Consider the following 27,301-nt stretch of genomic DNA (forward strand, 5'->3'; position numbering starts at 1 on the left):
TCTCTCAATTCTTTCACTGAATCCTGTTGCCTTTAGGATAGAATCAAGCTCCTTAGTATGATACAGTGGGGCTTTTGTACCTTACTCACCTACCTGCCTGTTTTGCGCTATCACCCACATTAACTCCTGACCCCAGCCATGCCCACCTACCTATGGGATGAGGTCCTCTCTTGCCTCTCCATCTTTGCACACACCCTCACCTCTCTCTGTTCTGTTCTGCCTGATAAATTCATAGCCTCCTTCAAGACCCAGTTCAGAAGCCCCACTCTTCCTAAGGCCTTTTCAAACCACCAGTACCGGCAGCTTTATTCCTCCTACCACAGTTATGGACACTGCCACCATCTCTGGCACCAATCTTAATGAAGCATCTGGCTTAATTAAATACCGTAACACCCTGTATTGGGCTTTATCACATTGACAAGATATTTGAGAATTGTCCCTGCTGGACAGAGACTGCCCTGGGGCAATGTACTGTGACTGTTTTACTTGTACCAGCACGCAGCATAGTGTTAAGGGTGCTTAGTTATCATATTGTTCAGTGAATATGTGCATGCATGAAAGAATGAACTCATTCACATACACCATTGTGTACACACACACTGAGATGTAAAGCCCTTGGAAGCTTACTTCAGATCTTACTGGGATATTTACAGAGTACATCATAGGTGCTCACTAAATGTCTGTTGAATCAAAGAAAGAATGAATGCAGATACACATTATGGAAAATTTGCTCCAAAATGTACTCTGAGCTGCACTGTGGCCTCACTTCCTCTCAATTGCAGTAGAAAGAACATAGGCCTGGAAAACCAAAGATTAGAATTCACGTTCATCTTTTTGACTATGAGTGCATCACTTTGCCTTGTTGGGCCTATATTTCCTCATCTGTCAAATGAGTTGTTAGAAAAGATACTTAATGCCGATTGCACAGTCTAGATTCAGTCTTTATTGGAAGGCCTAAATCAAATGACCAGTTGCTTTCCATTAAGTGGCATGAATTTGGGACTCACATTTTTTGGCCTTATCGTGGAACATGTTCATGACAAGCCCTGGGTACTGGGTAGGGAGCTGAGACCACGAGGTGGCCAGTGGCAGAAGGAAAAAAACCTAGTTGTAAAGCCAACACAGAGCTAGCATTCCTGGCTGGGATGAGATGCCCTAAGCAAAGCAGGGGCAGCCGTCAGTGTCCGATGGCAGTCTGAGATCACAGCTGGCTGGAGATAACCAGGAAAGAAGTACTGACAGGCTGAATGACATGCTTTCAGGGGTGTGCTAAAAATGTGCCCCTGGCTGGAGAGGCTGTGGGACAACCTAGTAGAGGTCATCAAGACCAGCTGTCCTCAGTTGTTTGAAGAATGAGTAGGTGAAGAAGTATTTAAACTTAGTCTGTGTCCCTCTCAGAGCATCAGTGGAAGCCAGGAGGAGGTTAATTTAGAGTTAATAGGAGAGAGAAGAGTTTAATTCTGTCCAAATGATAATGTGATGAACTCACTTATAAAGTAATAAGGTCTCCATTACTGCAAGTTTCCACAGCAGCTGCATAATTCCTCAGCAGAGATGTGGTACTAGAGATTTCTCTTTTCTGAAGATCGGACTAGAAGATGTTTAAAGTTGTTGTTTTTTTTTTCTTCTGATTTTAAGAGCTCTTTGCTTTTTGTGTCTTCTCCAGGTCTTATTTAGGGAGACACTTTCAGATTTCGTAGCCCTTCTTTTTGTGACCTGGTCTCAGCACACCCTATCCCTATTAGTGGGTGACCAGCTTTTGGCCTGATCGTTTTTGAATGTCCTCCTTAAAATGAGCACCCTGGATGGGACCTCCTGTGCCAGGATGTGGCCTGGCCAGGACCTCTCTGGTGACATTCCTCAATTATAAAAGGTAGGAGGCCTCTTAAGTTCTCATCTACCTTTTCGCTCTGTGTTGAGCTGTAAGAGTGAGCATCAGCGAGCCTCGGCTTCTGGTGTATCCTGTACCACCTCAAACAATGCACAGACTTCATTTCCTTCCACCCAGAGATGCATTTCAGATGTCTCTGTGGTTAACCTTCTCATCTCAGGCTTGGGGGAAACTTTCTTTACTGGGCTCTTCCACGGGACTCCATCCTTGCCATCTCAAGAGCCTCACATTTCGCCCTAGATGCTTTATCTTTCTGGTGTTTGTCTTCCCCTTTCTTTTTCATCTCTTCTTTTTCAGCTCTCCATGCCTGCTGTATACTATGGCATTTCTATTTGTGCAGTGTTTTCCTTTTCAAATTCTTTGGCCTCCTGGTATCCTAGTGAATAGGAATGTGGATGGCTTGTCAGCTCCATTGTGCATATGAGGAAAAATGCCCAGAGAGGTTAAGTGATGCGCTTAATTTACTGGAACCGGGCTTCCTGACTTCTGTCCCAGCCCCAGCCACTGTCCAGAGATCACAGTGCATTTGCTAATAGCACTGGAGTCACAAAGAGCTTCAGATTTTTCTGTGTGCGTGGTCACTGTACCAAAAGAAATTTACCCGGGAACTAATCTCGGGCCTCTAGAGACTCATAGTCTGCAAACACACTGAAATAAACTAAGCATGACCAGAGCCAAAGAGCTTGTGGAGTGCTTCATGTTTTTTTCAAAGAAATTTTCAGGTATGTGATGCTTCTCAAAGTCCCTTGAGGTGGGAGACCACCTGTGAGTCTTACTTTGCAGGTAAAGGTCACAGGTGGAGTCCAGGCCTAAGATGTGGGGAGGAGGCTCTGAGCAGACACCCTCGTTCCTGGTCCACGAATTTTCCTCATGTTTATGCTCCTGGAAAATCAGAGAAAGGGTGTGATTTGTTTCTATCTAGTACCAAAGGCAGTAGAGACCGTAATGGCAACCTAGGGATCTGGGTTTTTCAATTGGCATAAGAAATAGCTCATGCTATGTTTGGAGGTAAGATCTGGGCCCGGGGGTCTGAGGAAGGGGCTGGGGGTAGACTCTGGCCCTGGAGATCAGGCCACGTCCATCCAAGTGGATTGGGAGGTCATAAGGCCTGCTGGGAGGAAGCATACAGGCTAGGGTGTCAGTTGTTGAGACATAGGGAAAGAGGTGGCTTTCTAGGATCTGGTCAATGTGCTGACAATTCCAAAGTGTGAAGGACTATCTGCTTACACCATATGTGAGTCTTGTTGCAACCTTGCTTTATTCTGCCATTTATTCAGCAGGTATCAGCAAGCACCTACTAAACATGAGTAAATCTCTTACATAGTTATGGCTTTTCTTATGAAGACCCCATATATGTGTGTGTTTATGTCTATATTTTTCTGTATATCTCTGTATATCTCACATAGGTTTATTCTTATTAATGCACATAAACAAACTATGGGGATACATAGTCTTTTCCTCTGTTCATGAATTAGGAAACTGAGGTCCAAGAGGGTCACTGGTTTGCTCAAATTCCTACAGTGACTTGGAGCTTCTCAGGTGGTGCTAGTGGTAAAGAACCCACCTGCCAATGCAAGAGACATGGGTTTGACCCCTGGGGTGGGGAGATCCCCTGGAAGAGGGCAGGGCAACTTACTTCAGTATTCTTGCCTGGAGAATCCCCATGGACAGAGGAGCCTGGTGGGCTATAGTCCATTGGGTTGTACAGAGTTGGACACGACTGAAGTAACTTAGCACCACAGTTGCTTAGAAACTGAGCCAAGTCCCAAATCCACGTATTCTGAGTTCTGTTACTGGTACAGTACTTACAACTGCTTTGCACATGGTAAGCAGTTCCTAACGTTCAAAGTTCTAGTATGCTTGAAGAGAAATAGAGAAAAACACCTTTGTGGTTATTAACCAAGGTTTCATTTTATCTTGAGAGGCTGGAAAACCTAAATGCAAAGTTGAAATGCAATTTGAGCCCTTTAAATTCTTTATGTGGGCATTTATAGGGATGGCAGTCCCTGTTCAAGTCAGGTACAAGTCATCTTCTTAGATTTGGAATTAGCATTCATGTTCTAGTTCATCCTGCCCTAGTGTCAGACGCCCTAGTTGAGTGGCCAAATGCTACAGGAAGAATAGGCTGCTTTCCTTGGTAAAGTGGTTGTGGGTGAGTGGGCTGGGGTCACTGTGCCAGCAGTCTGGGTCCTCCTACAGTAAAGGAAGGTCCCTACTCCCAAGCTCCCAGGGCCAGAATATGCAACTCAGCTCACAGCTTACGTCCCCTTCCCTACCCCTGTGGCCTATACTTTGACCATGAGCTGAGCCTTTCTAAGTCCTGTGCCTGCCCCTGTAAAGGTGCCTTGAGCCCTGGAAATTGGGCACAACAAACTGAGCAAGGCTGATTCCAGATGGTGAAGCCCCTGCTAAGGCTACCTAGATCAGGGTGGATGCTTCGATGGAGACTCAGCTTCCTGGGAAGCCTGGGGCCTGGCTATGAATTTTCCCCCTGTCAGAAGGTCCTTCTGTCCTATCTTCCCACCTGCCCATCTCCTCACCCTCTTTCCTTTCCACCTAGAAGCAGCTGTTCTACTGTGCTTTCCTTGGCACAGTTCTTGCCCTACAGGAACCTATAAGAAACTGGGATGAGTCAGAACCTGGCTTCAGCGTCAGGTACATTCTTCACTCATTCACCAAACATTTGTTTGGCCTATCAGCCTGTGTCAGGGCAAGGAACCCAGCCCCAGATAAGATCCTGCCAAGTCCTTAGCCTGTGATTGCTCCCACCTAAAATCGAGACTCCATGAGGTGCCCAGCCCATGCTGACAAGTGCTATTGGAAATGCCAGTCTGGATTCCTGGCTAATCACCTACTCTAGGGGGTTAGTGCCCTGGTGCTCTTTGTTTCGGCCACATTCTTCAGGCCTCAGCATCTTCCTTGGGAGCCTTGCTCTGCTGTCCTAGGGCTGCATTGTCCTTGCTCCAATTATCTGTAGTTGCAGAAAACCACTCTAAAGCATAGAGGTTTTCATCGATGGATGAATGGATAAACAGAATGTGGTATACATGTACAATGGAATGTTTTTCAGCCTTTGAAAGGAAGTTCTGGCACATGCTTCAACATGAGTTAACCTTGAAGGCATAAGGCTAAGTGAAATAAGCCTTTCGTGACACAAGGACAAATACTATATGATTCCACTATGTGAGGTACATAGATTTATCAGACTCATAGAAGCAGAAAGTATAGTGGTTGCCAGGGGCAACCATGTGGGGGGATGGGGAGTTAGTGTTTAATGGGTACAGAGTTTCAGTTTGTGAAGATGAAAACATTCTGCAGATGGATGGTGGTTGCTCAGCAATGTGGATATAGTTAATGTCATAGAACTGTACACTTAAAAATGATTAAAAGGGCTAATTTTGTCTATATGTATCTTACCACATAAAAAATGTAAAGGCTTAAAACCACGATTTAGTGTTCTCTCTCCTGGTTTGTGGGTTGACTGGGCTCAGCTGGTGGATTTTTCTGTCATGTTGTTGTGGCCAGATGGTGACTGGGACTAGAATCACTGAAAACTCGAGTGGCTGATGTCTAGATGGTGTCTCAGTGTGGCTTCTCCGTAGCCTGGGATTCTTATGTGGTGCCTCAGGGCTCCAGCAAGCAGGAAATGGCAGCCTCTGGGTCAGCTCAGGCCCAGCATTGTCACTTCTGCCACATGGAATTGGTTAGAGGAGTGAAAGACCCACCCAGGTTCAGGGAGAGGGGAAAGAACCCTCCTTCCATTGGGGGAGGGACAGAGTGACCTTTCAGAAGGACATTAGACGGGAGACATTATTGTGGCCATTTTTGGAAAACTTCCAGCCTGAAGTGTAGTTGCAGGAGTCCTAAGACATTTTGGTAGGAAGACACATTCTTGGTAGAGAGGCACATACTTCTCTGTGGACCTCTTTTTAGGAGAATTCATCTTTGTAGATTGTTAAGAGTTTAAAGGGCCCTTGGAAACCACTTGCTAGCAGTGACTTGTTTTAACTTACAGAGCAGAGAGGAACAGAGCCTCCCAAACACTGGCCTCCTGGCTCCCCGGCTGGGCAAGCAGCTGTGGGGACTGTGAGCAGTAGTACAAGGGTCTGGTGGAGAGGTGGGTATAGCAGGAGAACAGAGGTGGTGATGTCCACTGGAGAACCAGCATCATAGAGGCTGGGTGAGCCCCTTGCTGGCTGGTTCTGACTGGAGCATGTGGACTTCATTGGGCAGGTCTCTGCAGGGACACCCGGGGCACTTTGTGAGGAGGCTGGAAGTTCAATTCAGTTCAGTTCAGTCACTTAGTTGTGTCCAACTCTTTGCAACCCCATGGACTGCAGCATGTCAGGCCTCCCTGTCCATCACCAACTTCCGGAGTTTATGCAAACTCATGTCCATTGAGTTGGCGATGCCATCCAACCATCTCATCCTCTGTTGTCTCCTTCTCCTCCCACCTTTAATCTTTGCCAGCATCAGGGTCTTTTCTAATGAGTCAGTTCTTCACATCAGGTGGCCAAAGTATTGGAGTTTCAGCTTCAGCATCAGTGCTTCCAATGAATATTCAAGACTGATCTCCTTTAGGATGGACTGGTTGGATCTCCTTGCTGTCCAAGGGACTCTCAAGGGTCTTCTTCAACACCACAGTTCAAAAGCATTAGTTCTTCAGCCCTCAGCTTTCTTTATTGTTCAACTCTCACATCTGTACGTAACTACTGGAAAAACCGTAGCTTTGACTAGATGGACCTTTGTTGGCAAAGTAATGTCTCTGCTTTCTAATATGCTGTCTAGGTTGGTCATAACTTTTCTTCCAAAGAGCAAGCGTCTTTTAATTTCATGGCTGCAGTCACCATCTGCAGTGATTTTGGAGGCCCCCCCCCCCAAATAAAAGTCTGTCACTGTTTTCATTGTTTTCCCATCTATTTGCCGTAAAGTGATGGGACCAGATGCCATGATCTTAGTTTTCTGAATGTTGAGTTTTAAGCCAACTTTTTCACTCTCCTGTTTCACTTTCATCAAGAGGCTCTTTAGTTCTTCTCCACTTTCTGCCATGAGGATGGTGTCATATGCATATATGAAGTGATTGATACCTCTCCTGGCAATCTTCATTCCAGTTTGTGCTTCATCCATTCCAGCATTTCGCATGATGTACTCTGCATATAAGTTAAATAAGTTACTTATTTAAATGAAGACTCAAAGTTAGGATGAAGGCAGTCACTCTGCTAGAAGCTCAACTGCCTTAGGTTAGAGATCCTTAAGTTTATATATAAGCAACTCCCATTGCTCAAAGTGTCAGTTGGTAAATCCATTCGTTCACAGCCACTTATACATTTCTGATCATACTTCGCTCAAAGTGCAAAATTCTTCATTTAGCCTTTAATGGCCTTTATAATGTGCTAAGATTCATGAATATTTTGCATGTACTCCCTGTGGACTTAGAGACACAAATACTATTTTTGTGTGTGATATCTGCATTTGAGACTAAGAGCAAGGGTAATTGGTGATGATCTATGCTTGGTTTGTAAATAGGACCTTACTAAATGATTTTTAAAAATCTTCCCCTATTCTTAGAATTGCTTAAGTTTTGTATATTTATACACATGTACATTTAAGGAATTCCTGGCAGTTGCGAGACTTGAAGCAAACATACTTTGCCCTCTGTCAGTCAGTTCTTCCTGCCTCTGTATTCCCACTGATGTGGGCGTTGCCAGGTGAGCTTCGTGGTCAGTAACGGCCTCAGAGTAGCCATGGATAAACCAAAATACATTTGATTGGAGAACAAACACAGCCCTGTTCACCTCTGAGGTCATCTCCATGGCTTGTGCCCCAGTTTGGGTGGCCAGAGAGGAGACCTGCCATAGTAATGATCAGGGTGTGTATAACTGGATTTTCTGTCTGCGTAGTGGAGTGAATGCAGTCAGGCAGGAGAAATTCTCTTATGCTGGTGTCAGCTGGCGTGGGACCCAAATACACAGACACGTGGGCAGATGGGTATGATCACCGCTGTCTGATCTGCCACCCCACATCTCTGCCTAAGCAGATGCCCCCTCCGAGGGAAGCCTCTTGCCCCTGAGCTAAGACTTTCTTCTCTGAACCTCCTGGTCTGCGTTAGTGCAGGAGGATGAACAGATGCTGCCTGTTACTTGAAGTGGCTTTCTCTGGTCTTTCCTTCCAGGTTATAAGCACCTTAGTGTTGCTGAACCCAAGTTTATGTGCCCAATGCACAGTGAAGCCAAATAAACCGAAACGTTAGAATTTGGAATGGAGAAAGGTTTATTGAAAGGGCCATACAACGAGAACAGGGTGGCTCATGCTCTAAAGGCCTGAACGCCCTGATTGGTTTCAGGGAAGCATTTTTAAGTTGCAAGCTGAGGGGAGGAAGTCATAAGACATGTGATCAGCTCTTACACAATTCTCTCTTTGGTGGATGGGGTGAAGTATTAGGACAGTTCACAGGGGTTCCCATTATCAATCCTCAGGCTCTATAGGGGCTCTCTGGGGACCATGTACTCATGGTCATCAAGTAATTACTTCTTCCATTTGGTAGGGGTTTTAGCATCTGTAAAACAACTCAGGAAGTGTACATCAGGTACTTCAGGGAGGAACTAGAGATTCTGTGACTGCCATATGAATGATTTACTGTTTAAAATGTTACTGGTTCTCCTGGCCCAACTGCTACATTCATCAGTACATATTCATGTTTTCTCAGTCATTAATTCTTGAACCAGTCTTTTGTGACTCTGGGGAGGTCTGGGAGAGTACAGCCTTTGTATAGACAAGAGACAGAGAACATGGTGGGGTGGTCCGTTGTGAGGAGTCACCACAGGTTACATTAGGAGCAGCAGTCTGTAGTCATAACAGCCTCTACTTATGTTTTTCCCCCATGCACCTACCGTTTTAGAGATGTTACTTTATTTAGTATGTGCAAGAACCCTGTCTTGGTTTGTCCCACCTGCCATAACAGAATACTATACAACTGGGTGGCACCAACAACAGAAAGGTATTTCCCAGAGTTCCAGAGGTTGGAAGTCAAAGGTCATGGGGTCTGCAGGTTGGGTTTCGTCTGAGGCTCCTCTCCTTGGCTTGTGGATGGTTACTGTCTGTGTCCTCACATGACTTTTTCTTTGTGTGTTTGAATCTCTGGTGTCATGTATCCTAATCTTTCCTTTGAAAAAATCTTTAAAAAATGTTGTTTGTTTACTTTTAGCTGTGCTGGATCTTCCTTCCTGTGCATGGGCTTTCTCTAGTTTCAGTGATCAGGGGTTACTCTGCAGTTGTGGTACGTGGGCTTCTTGTTGCAGTGGCCTCTTTCATTTCAGAACAGGGGCACTAGGTCACGTGGGCTCAGTAGTTGTGGCTCACAGGGTAAATTGCCCCAGGGCGTGTGGAATCTTCCTGGGCCAGTGATGGGACTGTGTCCCCTGCATTGGCAGGCAGTTTCCCAACCGCTGGATCACCTATCTGGGTAGTCCACGTCCTAATCTTTTCTTTAAAGGACACCATTCAGATTGCCCCAGGGTTTAACCCTAACTTTAACTTAGTCACCTTTGTAAAGGCCCTGTCTCCAAATACAGTCACATTTGGAGGTCCTGGGGTTTAGGAATGAATTTGGGGTGGATGCAGTTTAGCCCCTGCTGCTGCCAAGTCGCTTCAGTTGTGTCCGACTCTGTGCGACCCCAGAGATGGCAGCCCACCAGGCTCCTCTGTCCCTGGGATTCTCCAGGCAAGAACACTGGGGTGGGTTGCCATTTCCTTCTCCAATGCATGAAAGTGAAAAGTGAAAGTGAAGTCGCACAGTCGTGTCCAACTCATAGCGACCCCATGGACTGCAGCCTACCAGGCTCGTCCGTCCATGGGATTCTCCAGGCAAGAGTACTGGAGTGGGGTGCCATTGCCTTCTCCGACCTAAAGGTTAACTGTTATTATCCCTGTTTTAGACCTAGGGGAGCTGATGATCAATGTCACTGAGGCTCGAGGTCACACAGAAGTCAGTGGCAGGACTGGGATTTACAATCTCTCTTAACTACTAAACCTTTCTTTCCCAACCAGATGACCAGGGACTCAGGTCTTAACCTGTGGTATGCAGGGTGCTTCTCCCAGGATCCAGCACTCAGAAGGCCCATTAACCTCTTAGCTGAATGAATGATCAGGGGATGTGTGGGACGAGAATTTGTACCAGAACATTTGGCAGATGCTCCCCAAAGCCCAGCATCCAAGGATCAAGATCCTGCATCAGTTTTGGTAGATGATGGTTCTTTACTTCTCATAAAGATGATTCCAGTCTGAATGCAGTGAGATGAATGTGGGGGTAGGAGTCACATTTAAAAGCATTAAACAGCCTTTCTGGGCGATATAGCTCCTGCCTCCTTTCAAACCACTAAAAAAGCAATTACATGGTAATTAAGATAAATTACTTGACCAAGTTTCATAGTAAAGTGATTGACTTTGGGTTTTCCACCACTAAATACTGAATTCCAGAGAGAGATCCTTTTTGTAGCTCTTTAAACTTCCAGGACTTTCTGCTTATCTTCAGGAGGTCCACTGAGCCTGCAGGGAAGAGGGGAAGGAGGAGATTTGCATGTTTAAGATGTGTGATCTGAGCCAGGCCCCTTGCAGCTAACTTTAGCCCACATCTTTTTCAGAACTCAGAATCCAAATCCAGGAGGGGCCATCTAATAACCATGGGGTCCCACACCCAGCCCTGCCCTGGTGGCCCTATGAAGATAATACCCTTGCTCATAAGCCTGGCTCTTCCCACTGGGGGACCCACAGCCATATAAATACCAGAAGGCAGCCCTGAAAGCAGGCCTTGTTTACAGGCCCTCAGAGGCTCGAGGGCTCACTTGTCTGCCGCCTCCCCATGGCCAGGGGTGGGCTGGATTTTTCCGAGAGTGGGAGGCCTTGGGCCTTTTTGTGTTCCTGAGCCCAGAAGGTAGGTAGGGTATGAAGAGGCAGGCTGCCAGGAATCAGTCCACGAGGGAAACAACACAGCCCGCAGAAACCCAGGAACTGAGATGGGGAAGGTGGTCAAGATAGAGCCCAGCCTCTGCCCATGGGCCCCCAGCACTCATGCTCCCTTTGCTTCCTAACTGGCAGCCTGGCCTCAGCCCTACCCGGTCACCCTGGACCTAATCACAGAGATTGTCTGTCTCTATTATACTGCCTCCTGCAGCCCTTCAAGGGTCCCATGAAGACACACTTTCTGCCTTGGGGGTCCCTGCACCTCCTGCTTTTTTGCCTTTTGGGTGCATCTTCCTTTTTCCTTTTATTTTCTTCTTCCAATAAGGTGACCCAGTACTCAGCCTCAGGCACCCCGGGGCCTCTCTCTTTCTCTCCTGCGTTCAGCTCTCGTCTATCCAAGAAAGACCCTTAAATCTACATGTCTGGTCCCCTGTTTTCTCTCCAGGAACTGTCCGGGTTTCTAGCTCCTTGCTAGGTGTTTCCTTTTGGATCTGCCTCAGGCCTCACCAATGTGTGCAACTCAGCTCCTCTTCTGGCCTCTCCTGTGTCTCTACTTCTTGATGTCAGACTTCCCCATTCCCCTGTTTTCTAGGTCACATTTGGTGTCCAAGTCCTGTCAAGTATTCTTTTAAAATATCCCTTTATTGCCCTCCTGTTTTTTTTTTTTTTTTTAAAGTTAGATCTATATTTATTGAACTAGAGGAATGTCTGTTTTTGTTTGTTTTTTTTTTTACTGTACTGCACATCTTGTGGGATCTTGGTTTCCAAACCAGGGATCGAACCTAGGCCTTGGACAGTAAAAGCAGAGTCTTAACCAACTGCCAGGGAATTTCCCACAATATTGCTACTAAGCAGATATTTTAAAAAGCGAGCATGTATAGTATGGTTCTAAAATGAAACTTCCATATGTGTATATATATGTGTGTTTATATGTGTATGAACATGGAAACAGTGTGGAAAGATACGTATTGTGCTTTTCACCGAATTACAATAGTGGAGTGAAAATAAATGGAAAAGAATTAACTTTTCTTTATGCATTTTTGTATTGTTTTATTTTTTGAACTGAGTGTATATCACTGTTATTTATTTTTCTTTGCTGTTATAGTTTATTGAAAGATATTGAATATAGTTCCCTATGCTATAAAGTAGAACCTTGTTGTTTATTTTATATATAGTAGTTTGTATCTACTGCTCTCAAACTCCTAATTTGTCCCTTTCCCCCCCATTCTCCCTTTGATAACTCTAAGTTTGTTTTCTATGTCTAAGTTTATTTCTGTTTTGTAAATAAATCCGTGTCATTTTTTAGCTTATACATATAAGTGACGTCATATGATATCTGTCTTTGACTTCGCTTGGTATGATAGTGTCTGGGTCCCTCCATGTTGCTGCAAGTGGCATATCACTTCTTTTTTTGGGCTGAGTAGTATTGGATTGTGTGTATGTACCATATCTTTATCTATTTATCTGCCAGTAGATACTTAGGTTGCTTCGATGTCTTGGCTGTTGTAAATCTCTCTCTCTTATCCCGATTCCTGCTCTGGTAGACAGTGTGATGTAGTAGAAAGAGCAGGAGATTTAGAGCCCAACACAGGGTTCAGTTCTGACAGCACTGTTTTCCAGATGTACCACCTCAGGCAGGCCCCGAACCGAAGCCCCCGATTCACTGTCCATAAGGTAGACATATGTGGGAGAGTAGATACCCTGCTCACCACACTCAGCTCACTGGCCTCAGTACAGGGCAGGATTTCTCATCCTTGGTGCTATTGATACGTTGGGCTGGATAATTCTTTGCTTTGGGGCTGTCCTGTACATTAGAGGATCTGTTGAACAGCGTCTTCTCACTAAATGACAGCAGCCCCTGCCCATTCCCTAGTTATAAAGACCGAAGATGTCTTCAGAAAATGCCACATGTGCCTTGGAAAACTAAATCCCTGTAGTTGAGAACCACTTGTACAGAGTGACTGAGTCTTGGGTTGTGGGTCCCAGGTTTTTAGGTTTTAACCTTACAACCACCATCCACATGTAGAAAGGGAGCCAGCATGGATAATATTGAAAGACACAGATACATATTGCTGCAGTTTAATATTTTACAAATGGTATTTCCTGTCACACAGCTGAACTAAATGCCGCATGTGTTTGTGATTAAGTATTATGGGCTGCAGAACATACGTACTAGTAATATATTCAATACATGCAGTGGACACCTTTCCTGTGACTTAAGCTGAGAGTGTAAACACTTTCATAGAAAATTCTTTTAAGAACAGAATTTAATTCTGTTAAATTCTTTCTTAAACACTTTTAAAGAGATTCTTCACAGATGCATTTTGCACCCTGGGCTGTCCCTGATTTTGGCTTTGTTTCTGGGATGTAAATCCCCAATGCAAAGAGAGTAACTAGATTGCAGACCTCCAGCCACACAAAACAAGAGGGAGACTGTTTTATTTCAAACACAGCTCCAGCCTGGTTCCATTATTGCAGTTGGGGAGTCAGACATTGTGGAGAATGAAAGAATTCCTTATTTGGGAGGCAGCCAATGAAACCACACAGAAATTGACATGAAGACATTCTTTCTCTTGATTATGCAGCATTGCTGTAGAGCAAAGAAGTCACTGGCATAAAGGACTAGATTCAACCTCCTGCAGAGGCGAGGGCATTGCTTAGGGTCCTGATGTGTTCATGGGGCTTGAGTAGGAGTCAGCCGGACTAGGACAGCTTGGGCGGGGCTGAGCGCAGGAGGCTACTGCTAGGTGCTGGGGTCGCTTCCCTGAGCTCTGCTGGGTACCTCTTCAGCACCTGGCAGAGACAGAGAAGCCAGACCCTAGAGATAGTCCTGGAGGGTGGTGGCCTTCACAGGTGACCCACTGACATTCGACAGAGGGTACAGCTGCATACCCCCTGGAGTGCTGATTCAATAACCAAGTGCCGCTAATCTGGTTTTGTTTGACCATCTGCAGTGAAAGGTAGAAGTTTGTATTTACACTTGACTTCAATAGTTTCTGAAGAAAAGCAAAGGAAAACAGGCAAGAACACAGAAGTAGACCCTTGAGACTAGAGGGGTTGGGGCTGGCATGAGAGGAGGGATGAATGCGGGGACTTAGTGAACCAAGATGGTCACCAGAGGAGAGGGTGGACCTCAGTGTACGTGTTGGGCAGCAAGTCTGAACAGTCTGCATCACCAAGAGTGGGATGTCCAGTTGAGGCAGTCAGAAAGGGACCAGAAGTAGAGCAGAGTGAGTTGTGAAAGCTGCTCTCAGATTTGACCCAAATTGCTCCTCAGCTGTTTTTGTTTAGAACAGCTGTTTCAGTTTGTCTTTCCCACAGCCTTATGTCCCGGGGCAGTCACTTGGGATGCACTTTGTGGAGAAACAGGCTCTTCTCAGGTGAGAACAGCATCCTTCAGGTCAGAGAGTTCCAGGCTCCAGGAAGTGGTAGCTCCTGACCTAGAACTTTCTCCTTAGTGAAGGGGGACAGGGTGACACTGGCAAGTCCTTGGATCTCTGGGCTGGTGGATGCTATCAGGCATAGACTTTGGAATCAGACAGCCCAGGTCACAGTTCAGGTCTGCCTCTTCCTGGCTGGGTGACTTTAGGCAAGTAGCTTAACCTCTCTGAGCCTTGTTTTCCTTTTCTAAAAAAACGGTAATATTATATATATACATGTATAATTTTGTGGTGGTTTAGTCGCTAAGTCCGGAGAAGGCAATGGCACCCCACCCCAGTACTCTTGCCTGGAAAATCCCATGGACAGAGGAGCCTGGTAGGCTGCAGTCCATGGGGTCGCTAAGAGTCGGGCACGACTGAGCGACTTCACTTCACTTTTCACTTTCATGCATTGGAGAAGGAAATGGCAACCCACTCCAGTGTTCTTGCCTGGAGAATCCCAGGGACAGAGGAGCTTGGTGGGTTGCCGTCTATGGGGTCGCATAGAGTTGGACACGACTGAAGCGACTTAGCAGCAGCAGCCCCAGCAGTCGCTAAGTCATGTGTGACTCTTCGCAACCCCTTGGACTCTAGCCCACCAGGCTCCTCTATCCATGGAATTCTCCAGGCAAGAATACTATAGTGGGTTACCATTTTCTTCTCCAGGGGATCTTCCTGACTCAGAGATTGAACCTGTGTCTCCTTCATTGCAAGCAGATTCTGCACTGCTGAGCCACCAGGGAAGCCCATATACATTTGTATTATATTATTATATCAACTCCTCATGGTGTTCAAGGATTAAATAAGATTATTTACATACAGTCCTTAGGAGATCATGAGACCAAGGAGACTTACTAGGTACTTGATAAATGTTTTTGGTGCAGTTAATTGAACAGAATACCTCCCATTTCTGCCTAACTCTAAATTCAGTGTTACTTTGAACTGGGGAGGGCATTGTAGAGATTTACTTTATGGATCTCCGTAATACTTTTATAAGAATTCCAGTATGACTTCTTAATTTTTATTTTTTTTAGCTGAAGTATTGTTGATTTACAATATTGTGTTAGCTTCAGGAATATAGCAAAGTAATGCAATTACACATATATGTGTATATATCTCTATATATTTTCGATTCTTTTCTATTATAGTTTTTTACAAGATACTGAATATAGTTCCCTGTGCTATACAGTAAATTCTTTTCTACTATTTGTTCTATTTTAATATGTTGGTGTGCATCTGTTAATCCCATACTCCCAGTTTCTCCCTCCCTCACCCTTTCGTAACTCTAAGTTTGTTTTCTGTATCTGTGAGTCTGTTTCTGTTTTGTAAATAAGTTCATTTGTATTACTTTTTAAGAGATGTGATAGCATATAACATTTGTCTTTCTCCTGGTATAATTTCTTCGGTGGAAGAAGGGGTTGGGTACGAGAATTATATGTAAATACAGCTTTTTTCATTTTTGTTGTGGCCTGAGGCCCTCCTTTGCTGACCTAACACTTATCATGGTGCTGATAATTAATAATTTTAGGGCTTCCCTAGACATTTTGAGAGCTTGTTAAATGCCTGGTACAGCCAAGGGAGTGTGCTAGGTTTCTGAGTCCACCTGCCCCATGTGTTGAGGTAAGAGGTTGAAAACCACTGTCCTACCTACAACCTTGCTGTTCCCAGCGTGAGTAAGCATGTGCATTGGCTTTTAATTTGTTCTTAAGTTCACTGGACTCTGATGCTGCTTTGAAAATAAGCAGTTGAAAAGAATAGTCTTAATAGTTCCCTAATAAAGAGGAAGCAAACATGCTCCCCTGGAAACCTTTAAACCTCAGAGACTGACTGCTAGAAATTTTCACCATGATGCATTTTCCTTTTCTATCTGTGCCTCGTTTGGAGTCTTGGTGTCTTACCCTGTTTGCTGAAGTTTGGTTGGAATTGTCTTCTAGGAATTTCAGGATAATCCAGATTGACTGAAAAACAGATCTCTGAAAGGATCAGGGCGTGTGGGGTGGGATGGAATGCTGAGGAGAAAGCCAGGCAGTCAAACCAGGGGAATCTTTGCTTCAGAGGAAGGCAGCTGGGACTTGGTGCACAGAGTCCTGGATTCCCAGCTCTCCACTAACCAGATCTTGACTTTGGAGAAGGCTCTCCAATGCTTTGGTCATCTTGGGATTGTTGTAAAGTTTAAATGAGATGTTGTACCATTTTTCTACTAGAAGGACAGGAATAGAGACTCAGAGTAGATATGTGGGCATGGTGGGAAGGGGAGAGTGGGATGAATCAGGAGAGTAGGGTTGACATATATACACTACCATGTGTGAAATAGATAGCTAGTGGGAAGCTATAGTGCAGGGAGCTCAGCTTGGTGCTCTATGATGACCTAGAGGGTAGAGGGGCGGGATAGGAGGGGGATTCAGGAGGGAGGGAATATATGTATAGCTGATTCACATATTTACGTGTAGCTGTATACTTTGTTGTACAGCAGAACTAACACAACTTTGTAAAGCAGTTACTTTTTGTTGTTCAGTTGCTCAGTCATGTCCGACTCTTTGCAACCCCACGGACTGCAGCATACCAGGCTTCCCTCTCCTTCCCTGAGGTGCTGAGATGTTGCTCTTAAAAGGGCTCTGGAGTGGTAGAACTTGGACCCTCTGGGAGACATAGATTTAGATCCTATTCCATTTGCAAGTCAGGAAGAAAAATACTGAGGTTAAATAGGTGTTATTGCTTGAATACTTTTGGATTCCAGTGCCTTGAATCCAAGGCATTGGATGGGGAGAAGTTGCAGATGATTAAAAGAAGATACATTCTAGATCTCTCCACTCTGAGCTTTCTCATCCCTCCCTGGGCCTTGGACAGCGCTGTGGACAAGATGTGGCCCCCTTTCCCTGCTGGTAGTGGGGATGGGTCAGGAGAGAAGGTAAGTGCTGGATGGAATTCAGGTTAGTTGTTGACTTTAGCAAAACTGCCTGGGGTGGAGAACTAGAACTTTGTGACTAAAATAGAAAGATGAGGTCATATAGAGAGGAAAAGGGCAAAAGGTAGAAAGGACTGATAAGGAAGGGTGTGGAGGGATACAGAAGAGGAGAAAGAGGAGCAGGTGGGAAGCAAACCTGTCCTGGACCACAGGGAGCCAGAACCTCAGAGCCCATCTGAGTGCTCTTTTCAACAGGGATGAAAGGTTGGGTTCCTGTTGGGCACAATTCTGTTTGGTTGAATTAAACTTAAATTATATTCGCTGTGTTCCTCCTTGTGGAATAGTCCTACAGAAGGCTAAGAGAGCACTTTGCAAAGATTTTGCCTTCAAGGTAGATTTTTTGGCAAGGTGTGCTTTTAAGAAGTTCAAGGGTCACTTAAAAAGTAATGAGACTGATTTCTTTATTTAGCTTATGGAAGTCACTCCCCCCCGCCACCCCCCGCCATAATAAGCAAAAACTGATGAAACCAGTATCACCTTCAATTTGTGGAAGCTCCCAATGGAAAATGAATGAAGTAAAATGTTTGGTGTAGGTTAGAAATAGAGTTCAGTCTGAAGCTGAGCTATTTTTTCCCTTGGTGTTCTCTTTTTATTTATTTCTAATAAACCCAACTAAAGCAAATATTTACCCAAACTCTCACCCTATATGAAGAATTATTTTGGCTGGATTCCTTCTGAAGAACATTGGATGGGATGGATCAAGAGATATTGTTGCCGATATCCTCCGTCTGAGCCTCCTGGCTGCATCCCATGAAAACACTGCTGTTCGTGCTTCGGAGGGAAAGTGCTTTATGGCAACTTTAGCCCAAGGCCAGTGACAATGAATGCTCTCCAGAGGGAGCCAGCTGGCCTGACTGCTGCTGCTCCGGGTGTTTCTGTGCCCTTGAGAATGTGTAGATTTAGCAAATGACAACACTGAGCGGGCCTGTCCCCAGTGGAGCCCCTGGCCCTTCCTCTCTTTGTGTTGGCTCTTTTCCAAGCTTGAATGATTGCATTGGTTGAGCCTTCATTATCCACAAGGAGAGATGAGGAAGCAGACTGCACAAGGAGAAAAATGTGCCTTTCTCATGGGCTTTGCTCCAACAGATTTTGATATTTTTCATATCAGAGTTTTATTTTCTGTCAGTTTGGAAGTTTGGTCAAAAATCCCAGTGGTAACACACCTTCTGCTTAAAAAAAAATTTAGTTGGATGTCAACCACCATAGCATTATTGTAGAGTTGGAAATGACCTCATAGATTATTCTTCTCTAATCACTGAATGTCTGGAGTGGCTTAACACACAGTTTGTGAGTGGCAGAGCAGTGACCAGCATTTGGGTACTCAGCCCCTAGTTCCATGCTGGGGCCTATATGCCTCTCTCCTCTGATACCATTAGAATACTTTGAATAATTTTTGCTGTACTAGATCAGGATGAGGTGACCCGTGTTCAAATTCTGATTCTTTCTAAGCTTAGGCATATAGAAATGATCACACTAAAGCTTCTACACGAATGTTCATAGCAGGATTATTTATAATAGCCAAAAAATAGAAGCAAACCAAATGTCCCTCAACCGATAAGTGGATAAACAAAATGTGGGATATTCTCATGATGAACTATTACTCAGCTACAAAAAGGAATGAAGTTCTGAAACATGCCATGACACGGATGAACTTTGAATGAAAACATTATGCAGAGTGAAAGAAGCCAGACACAAAAGGCCACATGCTGTAGATTCTATTGAGATGAAATGTCCAGACTGGGCAAATTCATAGGAAAAGAAAGTAGATTGCCAGGGCCTGGGGGAGGAGGGGAATGGGGAGTGATTGCTCATAGTTTATTTTTAAATTGATAAGAATGCTCTGGAATTAGAGCATTCATTCAACTCTGGATATCGCTGAATGAAACATCAGTAAATTGTCATTTTGTGTATGTGAATTATATGTCAATAAGTCTATTATTAAAAAAAAAGAATCCTAGTTCTGTCTCTTACCAGTTGGGTGACTTCAGGCAATGAGTCTAAATCCAAGCAATCTCAACTATGAAATGGGAATAATGATGTATACCTCCCAAGGTTATTTTGATAAATGAGACTGTGAAGTTGAAAGTGCTGTAAACTATAAACCTTTGGAGCTGTCAGTGGGTTATAGTTCATTATAAATTGGGTTTTTATATTCTCCTGTATTTTCTACAGCACTGACAAGGTCTAACTACATAGTAGTCATTCAGATAAAGACTTTTTGAATTCAAAGGTGTTGCAGTTTTTAAAATCATAGTTAAAAACTTAACAAATTAACACTTAAAATCTTTTATCAAAAATCTAAGTGTACAGTGCAGTATTGTTAACTATTGCACGTTGTTGGACAACAGATCTCTATAACGTGTTCATCTTGAATGACTAAAATTCTGTACCCATTGAGCAGAAACACCCCTTTTTCCTCTCCCTGGTGCCCCAGGTAACCGCCATTCTCCTTCCTATTACTAACTGAGATGCCTCACATAAGTGGAATCATACAATGTTTGTATTTTTGTGATTGGCCTATTTCACTCAACACTATATCCTTAAGGCTCATCCATGTCAGCATGTGTCTGAATTTCCTTCTTCTTAAGGCTGAATAATATTCCACTGTAAGTATATACCACACTTTTAAAATCCATTCATCAGATGATGGACATTTAGGTTGTTATCACCTCTATTGTGAATATGCTGTAATGAATGTGGGAGTGCATGAACCTGAGGGCCCATTTCCAATTCTTTTGAATAAATACACAGAAGTAAGATTGCTGGATCATATGGTAGTTTTGTTTTTTGTTTTTTAATTTTGAGAACTTCTGTTTTGCATTTTACAATCCACCAGAAATGCACAGGGGTTCTAACTTCTCCACATCCTTGCCAACATTTGTTGTTTTTTGTGTGTTTAGTGTGTGGGTTTTTGTCATCTGTTATTTTTCTTTGTTTTGGTAATGGCCATCCTAACAAGTGTAAGGTGATCTTATTGTGGCTTTGATTTGCCTCTCCCTGGCTATTTAGTGATGTTGGGTACCTTTTATATACCTGTTGTCCATTTATATATCTTGTTTGAAGAAGTATCTATTGAAGTATGTTGCCCGTTTTTAAATTGGATTACTAGTTTGTTTTTTGCTATCAAGTTGAAGGAGTTCCTTACATGTTTTGGATATTAAACTCCTCATCACATGTAAGATTGCAAATATTTTCTCCCATTCCATATATTAACCTTTTCGCTCTGTTGATTATTTGTTTTGTTGTACAGAAGCTTTTTAGTTTGATGTGGTCTTACTTGTCTGTTTTCACTTTTATTTTCTTTTTGGTGTCATACGCAAGAAATCGTTACCGAGACCAATGTCATGAGGCTTTTTCCCTATATTTTCTTCCAGGAGTTTTATAGCTTCAGGGACTTGTGTTTAGGTCTTTAATTCGTTTTTAGTTGATTTCCTATATGGTGTAGAATAAGGGTCCGACAAGGAGCTTTATTTTTGCTTGGACGAGGATCAATTCCTTTCCTATGGATATCCAGTTTTCCCCACACAATTTGTTGAAGAGACAGTTCTTTTCCCATTGTATTATCTTGGCACCCTTAAAGAGGATCATTTGACCATATATGTATCAGTTTACTTGGGAGCTTTAGATTCTGTTCTGTTGGTCTTTTGGTTTTTATACCAGTACCATATTGCTTTGATTACCGAAGCTTTGTATATGTTTTGATGTCAGGAGGTGTGGAGCCTTCAACTTTGTTTATCTTTCTCAAGATTGTTTTGGCTATTCAAAGGCCTTTGAGATTCCATAAAAACTTTATGATTGCTTTTTTTTTTTTAATTTCTGCAAAAAAGGTCATTGGGATTTTGCATTAAATCCGTAGGTCACTTGGGTGGTATGGACATCTTAACAATATTAATTAAATCTTCCAATCTGTGAACATAGGGTGTCTTTCTATTTATTTGAGTCTCTTTAGTTTCTTTCTGCAATAATGCTTTGTGGATTTCAGTGTACAAGTCTTTTGCCTCTTTAGTTAAGTTTATTCCTAAAGTTTTTTTATGCTGTTGTAAATGAAATTATTTTTATCAGTTTTATTTTTGGGTTGTTAATTGTTTGTGTATGGAAATGCAGCTGATTTTGTATGTTGCTTTTGTATCCTGCAACTTTGCTGAATTCATTTATTCTAAGTTTGTGTGTGTATGTGTGTGAATGTAATCTTTAGAGTTTTCTACATGTAAGATCATAACATCTACAAACAGACACAGTGTATCTCTTTGCTTTCTGATTTGGATGCCTTTTATTTCTTTTTCTTGCCTGATTGCTCTGGTTAGGAGTTCTAGTACTGTGTTGAATAGAAGTGGTAAGAGTGGACATTCTTGCTTTGTTTCTAACATTAGAGGAAAAACTTTTAGTTTTTTCCCATTGAATATATTAGTCGTGGGCTTTTCATTTGTGGCCTTTATTGTGTTGAGGTAATTTCCTTCAACTCCTAGTTTATTATGTGATTTCTTATTATGAAAAGATATTGAGTTTTGTAAAATGTTTTTTCTGCATCTACTGAGATGATCATATGATATTCATTCTTTGTTCTGTTAATATGGTATATCATATTGATTGATTTTCATTTGTTGAACTATTCTTGCATCCCAGGGATAAATCCCACTTGATAATGGTGTATGATCCTTTTAACCTGCTATTTAATTTGATTTGCTAGTATTTTGTTGAGGATTTTTTTGGCTTCTAGTTTTCTTATAGTATCTTTGGCTTTGGTATAAGAATAATGCTGGCCTCATAAAGTGATTTTGAAGTCTTCCCTCATCTTCAGTTTTTGGAAGAGTTTGAGAAGGGTTGCTGCTAATTCTTTAAATGGTAGAATTCTTAAGAGAAGCCATGTGTGTCTGAGCTTTACTTATGGGAGAAGGTTTTGACTACTGTTTCAATTCCATACTAATTATAGGCTGTTCATATTTTCTATTTCTTTATGATTCAGTCTTAGTAGATGAATGTTTCTAGGAATTTACCCATTTCTTCTAGGTTATCCACTTTGTTGGCATGAGATGGCTGGATGGCATCACCGACTCGATGGACGTGAGTCTGAGTGAACTCCGGTAGTTGGTGATGGACAGGGAGGCCTGGCGTGCTGCGATTCATGGGGTCGCAAAGAGTCGGACACGACTGAGCGACTGAACTGAACTGAACTGAACTGAATTGCTCATAGTAGTAGTCCCTTACAGGGACTTCCCAGGTGGCACAGCGGTAAAGACTGCCTACCAGTGCAGGAGATGCAAGAGACCCAGATTCAGTCCCTGGGTCCGTGAGATCTCCTGGAGTAGGAAATGGCAACCCATTCCAGTATTCTTGCCTGGAAAATTACGTGGACAGGGGAGCCTGGTGGGCTACAGTCCATGGGATTGCAGAGTGGGACACGACTGAGCACACACACACAGTCCCTTATAATAAGTTTTTATTTCTGTGATGTCTCCTCTTGGATTGATTAACTATTAAAAAAAATTATTTTTGGAGTATAGTTGATTAACATTGTTGTGTTAGTTTCAGATGTACAGCAAAGTAATTCAGTTATACGTGTATTTATTCTTTTTCCTCTTTGATTTCTGATTTGATTATTTTCTCTTTTTTTCTCAGTCTAGTTAAAAGTTTGTCAACGTTGATCTTTTCAAAAATATCAGCACTTGGTTCATTGATTTTTAAAAATTTTTTGTTCCCTGTTTCATTTATTTCTGCTCTAACATTTATTCTTTCCTTTCTTCTGCTAACTTTGGGCTTAGTTTGTTTTCTCATCCAGTTTCTTGAGATATAACATGTTATTTATTTGAGATTTTTCTTCTTTTTAATCCCTGGAGAAGAGAATGGCTACCCACTCCAGTATTCTTGCCTGGAGAATTCCATGAACAGAGGAGCCTGGTAGAGTACAGTTCATGGGGTCACAAAGAGTCAGATAAAACTGAGCAGCTATTACTTTCACTTTTCTTTTTTAATGTAAGTGTTTATCATTGTAAACTCCCCTCTTAGTACTGCTTTTGCTGCATCCCATAAGTTTTGGTATGTTGTATTTTCATTTTCGTTTGTCTTATTTTCTAATTTCCTTTTCAGTTTCTTCTTTGACTCCTTGATTGTTCAAAGTGTATCGCTTAATTTCTGCTTGCTTGTGAATTTTCCAGTTTTTTTTTTCCAGTTTCATTCTGTTGTGATTGGAAAAGATAATTGATATGGTTTCAATCTTTTTAAATTTGTTGAGGCTTTTTTTGTAAACTAACTGATCTATCCTGAAGAATGTTATGTGTGTGTCTGAGAAGAATGTGTATTCTGATGCTATTATGTGGAATATTTTGTATATATATCTGTCAGGTTCATTTGGTCTACAGTGTTGTTCAAGTCCTCTATGTCTTTACTGAAGCGACTTAGCAGCAGCAGCAGCAGCAGCAGCAGCAGCATGTCTTTATTGATCTTCTATCTGGTTGTTCTATCCATTATTGAAATGGAAGTATTGAAATCTGTTACTATTATTGTGTTGCTGTCTTTTTCTCCCTTCAGTTTTTTAATGTTTGCTTCATATATTTGGGTGCGTTGTTGTTGGGTTTATATGTACTTATAATATCTTCCTGGTGAGCTGACCTTTTTTTCATTATATAATGCCCTTTTTTGGCTTTTGTGACAGGTTTTGACCTGAAGTCTATTTTGCCCTATTAGTATGGCCACCCCTGCTCTCTTTTGGTTTCTGTTTCCATAGAATATCTTTTTCCATCTTTTCACTTTCAGCCTGTGTATTTTTTAAATCTAAAGTGGGTCTCTTATAAACCATGTACATTTAGATCTTGTTTTTTTTTAATCCATTCAGCCATCAAACTGTACTGTTTCAAGCATTTCTTTAAACTCAGTTAATCTATAAATCTGGATATTTTAAAATCCAAGTATTTCTCAGAATGAAGACCTCTAGTAACTTGAATTTTTCCCCCTCATTTTATATTATTTTCTCTTTCTCCTTTAACAGAGACAACATATCTGATTCATTGGCAAGACCACAGTCTGATCCCAAAGATGTGTTCCACGAACCCAGGCAACTGGGTCACATTTGATGATGACCCCACTTTTCAGTCTTCTCAAAAGTCAAAGAATTTCCCTCTGGAGAATCAAGGCATTTGTCGGCCAAATGGACTTAAACTGAACCTTTCTGGCGCTAAGGAATTTCCCAGTGGATCTTCCTCTACCAGCAGCACCCCTCTCTCCTCTCCCATCATAGACTTTTACTTCAGTCCAGGACCTCCAAGTAACTCTCCTCTTTCTACACCTACCAAAGACTTCCCAGGTTTTCCTGGCATCCCCAAAGCAGGGACTCATGTGCTTTATCCTATTCCAGAATCATCTTCAAACAGTCCACTTACAACAGCAACAGGTTCTTCCTCATTGGCTACTAAGCCAACCTGTTTCTCCCAAGCTTCCTTACCCAGCGACCACTCATGTATACATCCAGCCTCCAAAGTGGGTCTTGCAGATGAAATGAGCCCTCACCAGGCTGAAGGGTTCCAAAGTGATACTCCCCAATTTCAGTATTTTCGGGAGGATTGTGCCTTTTCAAGTCCGTTTTGGAAAGATGAAGGCAGTGCTTCCCAGCTCACCTTTGACCCTCCAGGAAGCAGAAAGATCTTCCCATCAAGAGACAAAGAGGTGCCTGTGGATCAAAAAGGCTTAAATCAATGTTCACTCAACTACATCTGTGAGAAGCTTGAATATCTCCAATCAGCTGAGAACCAAGACTCATTTGGAAATTTGTCTATGCAGTGTCTGTATGCTGAAGACCCTGCCTCTTCCTTTGTCCCCCACATGCTCTTCAGGAGTCAGCCAAAAGCTGGATGGTCTTTCATGATGAGAATTCCAGAGAAGAAGAACATGATGTCTTCCCGTCAGTGGGGGCCAATTTTTCTAAAAGTCTTACCTGGAGGAATTTTACAAATGTATTATGAGAAGGGGTTAGAAAAACCATTTAAAGAGTTACAGCTCGATCCATACTGCAGGCTTTCTGAACCCAAAGTTGAGAACTTTAGTATGGCAGGAAAAATCCATACTGTGAAGATTGAACATGTGTCTTACACAGAAAAAAGGAAATATCATTCTAAGACAGAAGTAGTTCATGAACCAGACATAGAACAAATGCTGAAGTTGGGGTCCACAGAGTACCATGACTTCCTCGACTTTCTGACCACTGTGGAGGAGGAGCTGATAAGGCTGCCAGCTGTTTCAAAACCAAAGAAAAACTATGAGGAGCAAGAAATTTTCCTGGAAATTGTGGACAATTTTTGGGGTAAAATCACTAAAGAAGAAGGAAAATTGGTTGAAAGCGCTGTGATAACTCAAATCTCTTGCCTCTGCTTTGTGAATGGCAACACTGAATGCTTTTTAACCTTGAATGACCATGAGCTACAGAAGCGAAATGAACGCTATTTTGAGAAAGATCCAGAAAAGAAGGGGATTGATATTCTTGACTATCATTTTCATAAGTGTGTAAAAGCACAAGAATTTGAGCAATCAAGAATCATTAAGTTTGTACCTCTGGATGCCTGCAGGTTTGAGCTGATGCGTTTCAAAACTTCGCACAGCGGGGAAGATCTTCCCTTTTCCCTGAAGTCGGTAGTGGTTGTCCAGGGGGCGTATGTGGAGCTTCAGGCCTTTGTCAACATGGCCCCGTTGGTCCAGAGACCATCCCATGCCGGTTCCTTGAGGTCCTGTGACAACATAATGATACACTTTCCTGTCCCGTCTCAGTGGATCAAGGCCCTCTGGACCATGAACCTCCAGAGGCAGAAGTCCCTGAAAGCCAAAATGAACCGCCGGGCGTGTCTGGGGAGTTTACACGAACTTGAATCTGAACCTGTCATACAGGTCACGGTGGGGTCTGCAAAATATGAGAGTGCCTACCGGGCTGTGGTATGGAAGATAGACCGGCTTCCTGATAAAAATTCAAGTAAATATTCAACACACTAAGCTGATTTTCATATGAAATCTCTTAAATGTTTTCACCCTTCTCCTTGGGTTGAAACCAGACTGAGGCAGATGATGTCAGTTAGCTAAGGCCATGCTTATTACATCAGTGCATCAGTGGGTGGGAGATGGAACATTTAGTCAAACAACTGACTTATTTTGTCCCTTTATACCTATTTCTACCAGATAAGTTTAACTGAATTTTTTTTTTTTTAATAGCGTAAGAACTACCATCTGAAGCTAGGATTTTATTATGGATAGTGATACTGAGGGAAAATTTCTAGTTGGATCTCTTCACATCAACCTCAGATATTAAAATTATTGTTCATATAGCTTAGATTCCTAATTAACCTTTTAAGATCTGTCATCCTTGAATATACCTGAACCTTTTATATTCTCAGCCAGTACCAAGACTTCCTCCTTGTTTCAAGTGATAGCTCAGTTGGTAAAGAATCCGCCTGCAAAGCAGGAGACCCCGGTTTGATTCCTGGGTCAGGAAGATCCGCTGGAGAAGGGATAGGCTAACCCACTCCAGTATTCTTTGGCTTCCCTTGTGGCTTAGATGGTAAAGAATCCACCTGCAATGTGGGAGACCTGGGTTCGATCCCTGGGTTGGGAAGATCCCTTGGAGAAGGAAAGGCTCCCACTCTAGTATTCTGGCTTGGAGAATTCCATGGACTGTATAGTCAATCCATGGGGTCACAAAGAGTCAACACGACTTAGGACTTACAGTTTCACTTTTACTTTGAAATAAGACTGCCTTTTATCTTTACCCAAGTTAATTTCTTTTGCTGAATTGACCAATTTGACCATCTTGACAAGTTGTTTTAATTTTAATTAAGCATTGAAACAGTTACTTTTTTTATTTTGCAAAGAAAACAGTGAATCTAGAAGTTTAGAAATTTGAACAGACAGTTCTAGCATTGCATTTATTTTAAAGTAGTGAGTTAGTGATTGGAGAAGGAAATGGCAACCCACTCCAGTGTTCTTGCCTGGAGAATCCCAGGGACAGGGGAGTCTGGTGGGCTGCCGTCTATGGGGTCGCGCAGAGTCGGACACGACTAAAGCTACTTAGCAGCAGCAGCAGCAGCAGCAGCAGTG

The 27,301-nt window shown here is 42.8% G+C and overlaps 1 protein-coding gene across 1 annotated transcript in view; it reads left to right on the plus strand.

Annotated features, from left to right (window-relative positions):
• The window catches only part of STON1 (stonin 1), a 56,210-nt gene that overhangs the window by 14,790 nt on the left and 14,119 nt on the right, over positions 1 to 27,301 (plus strand). The window contains exon 2 of the mRNA XM_027555210.1: positions 24,216 to 26,183. Coding sequence (XP_027411011.1) covers positions 24,263 to 26,183 — 1,921 coding nt within the window. The 5' untranslated portion in view covers positions 24,216 to 24,262. The remainder of the gene's footprint in view (positions 1 to 24,215; positions 26,184 to 27,301) is intronic.

The sequence above is a fragment of the Bos indicus x Bos taurus genome, chromosome 11 (genome assembly GCF_003369695.1).
Source record: "Bos indicus x Bos taurus breed Angus x Brahman F1 hybrid chromosome 11, Bos_hybrid_MaternalHap_v2.0, whole genome shotgun sequence".
NCBI lineage: Eukaryota > Metazoa > Chordata > Mammalia > Artiodactyla > Bovidae > Bos > Bos indicus x Bos taurus.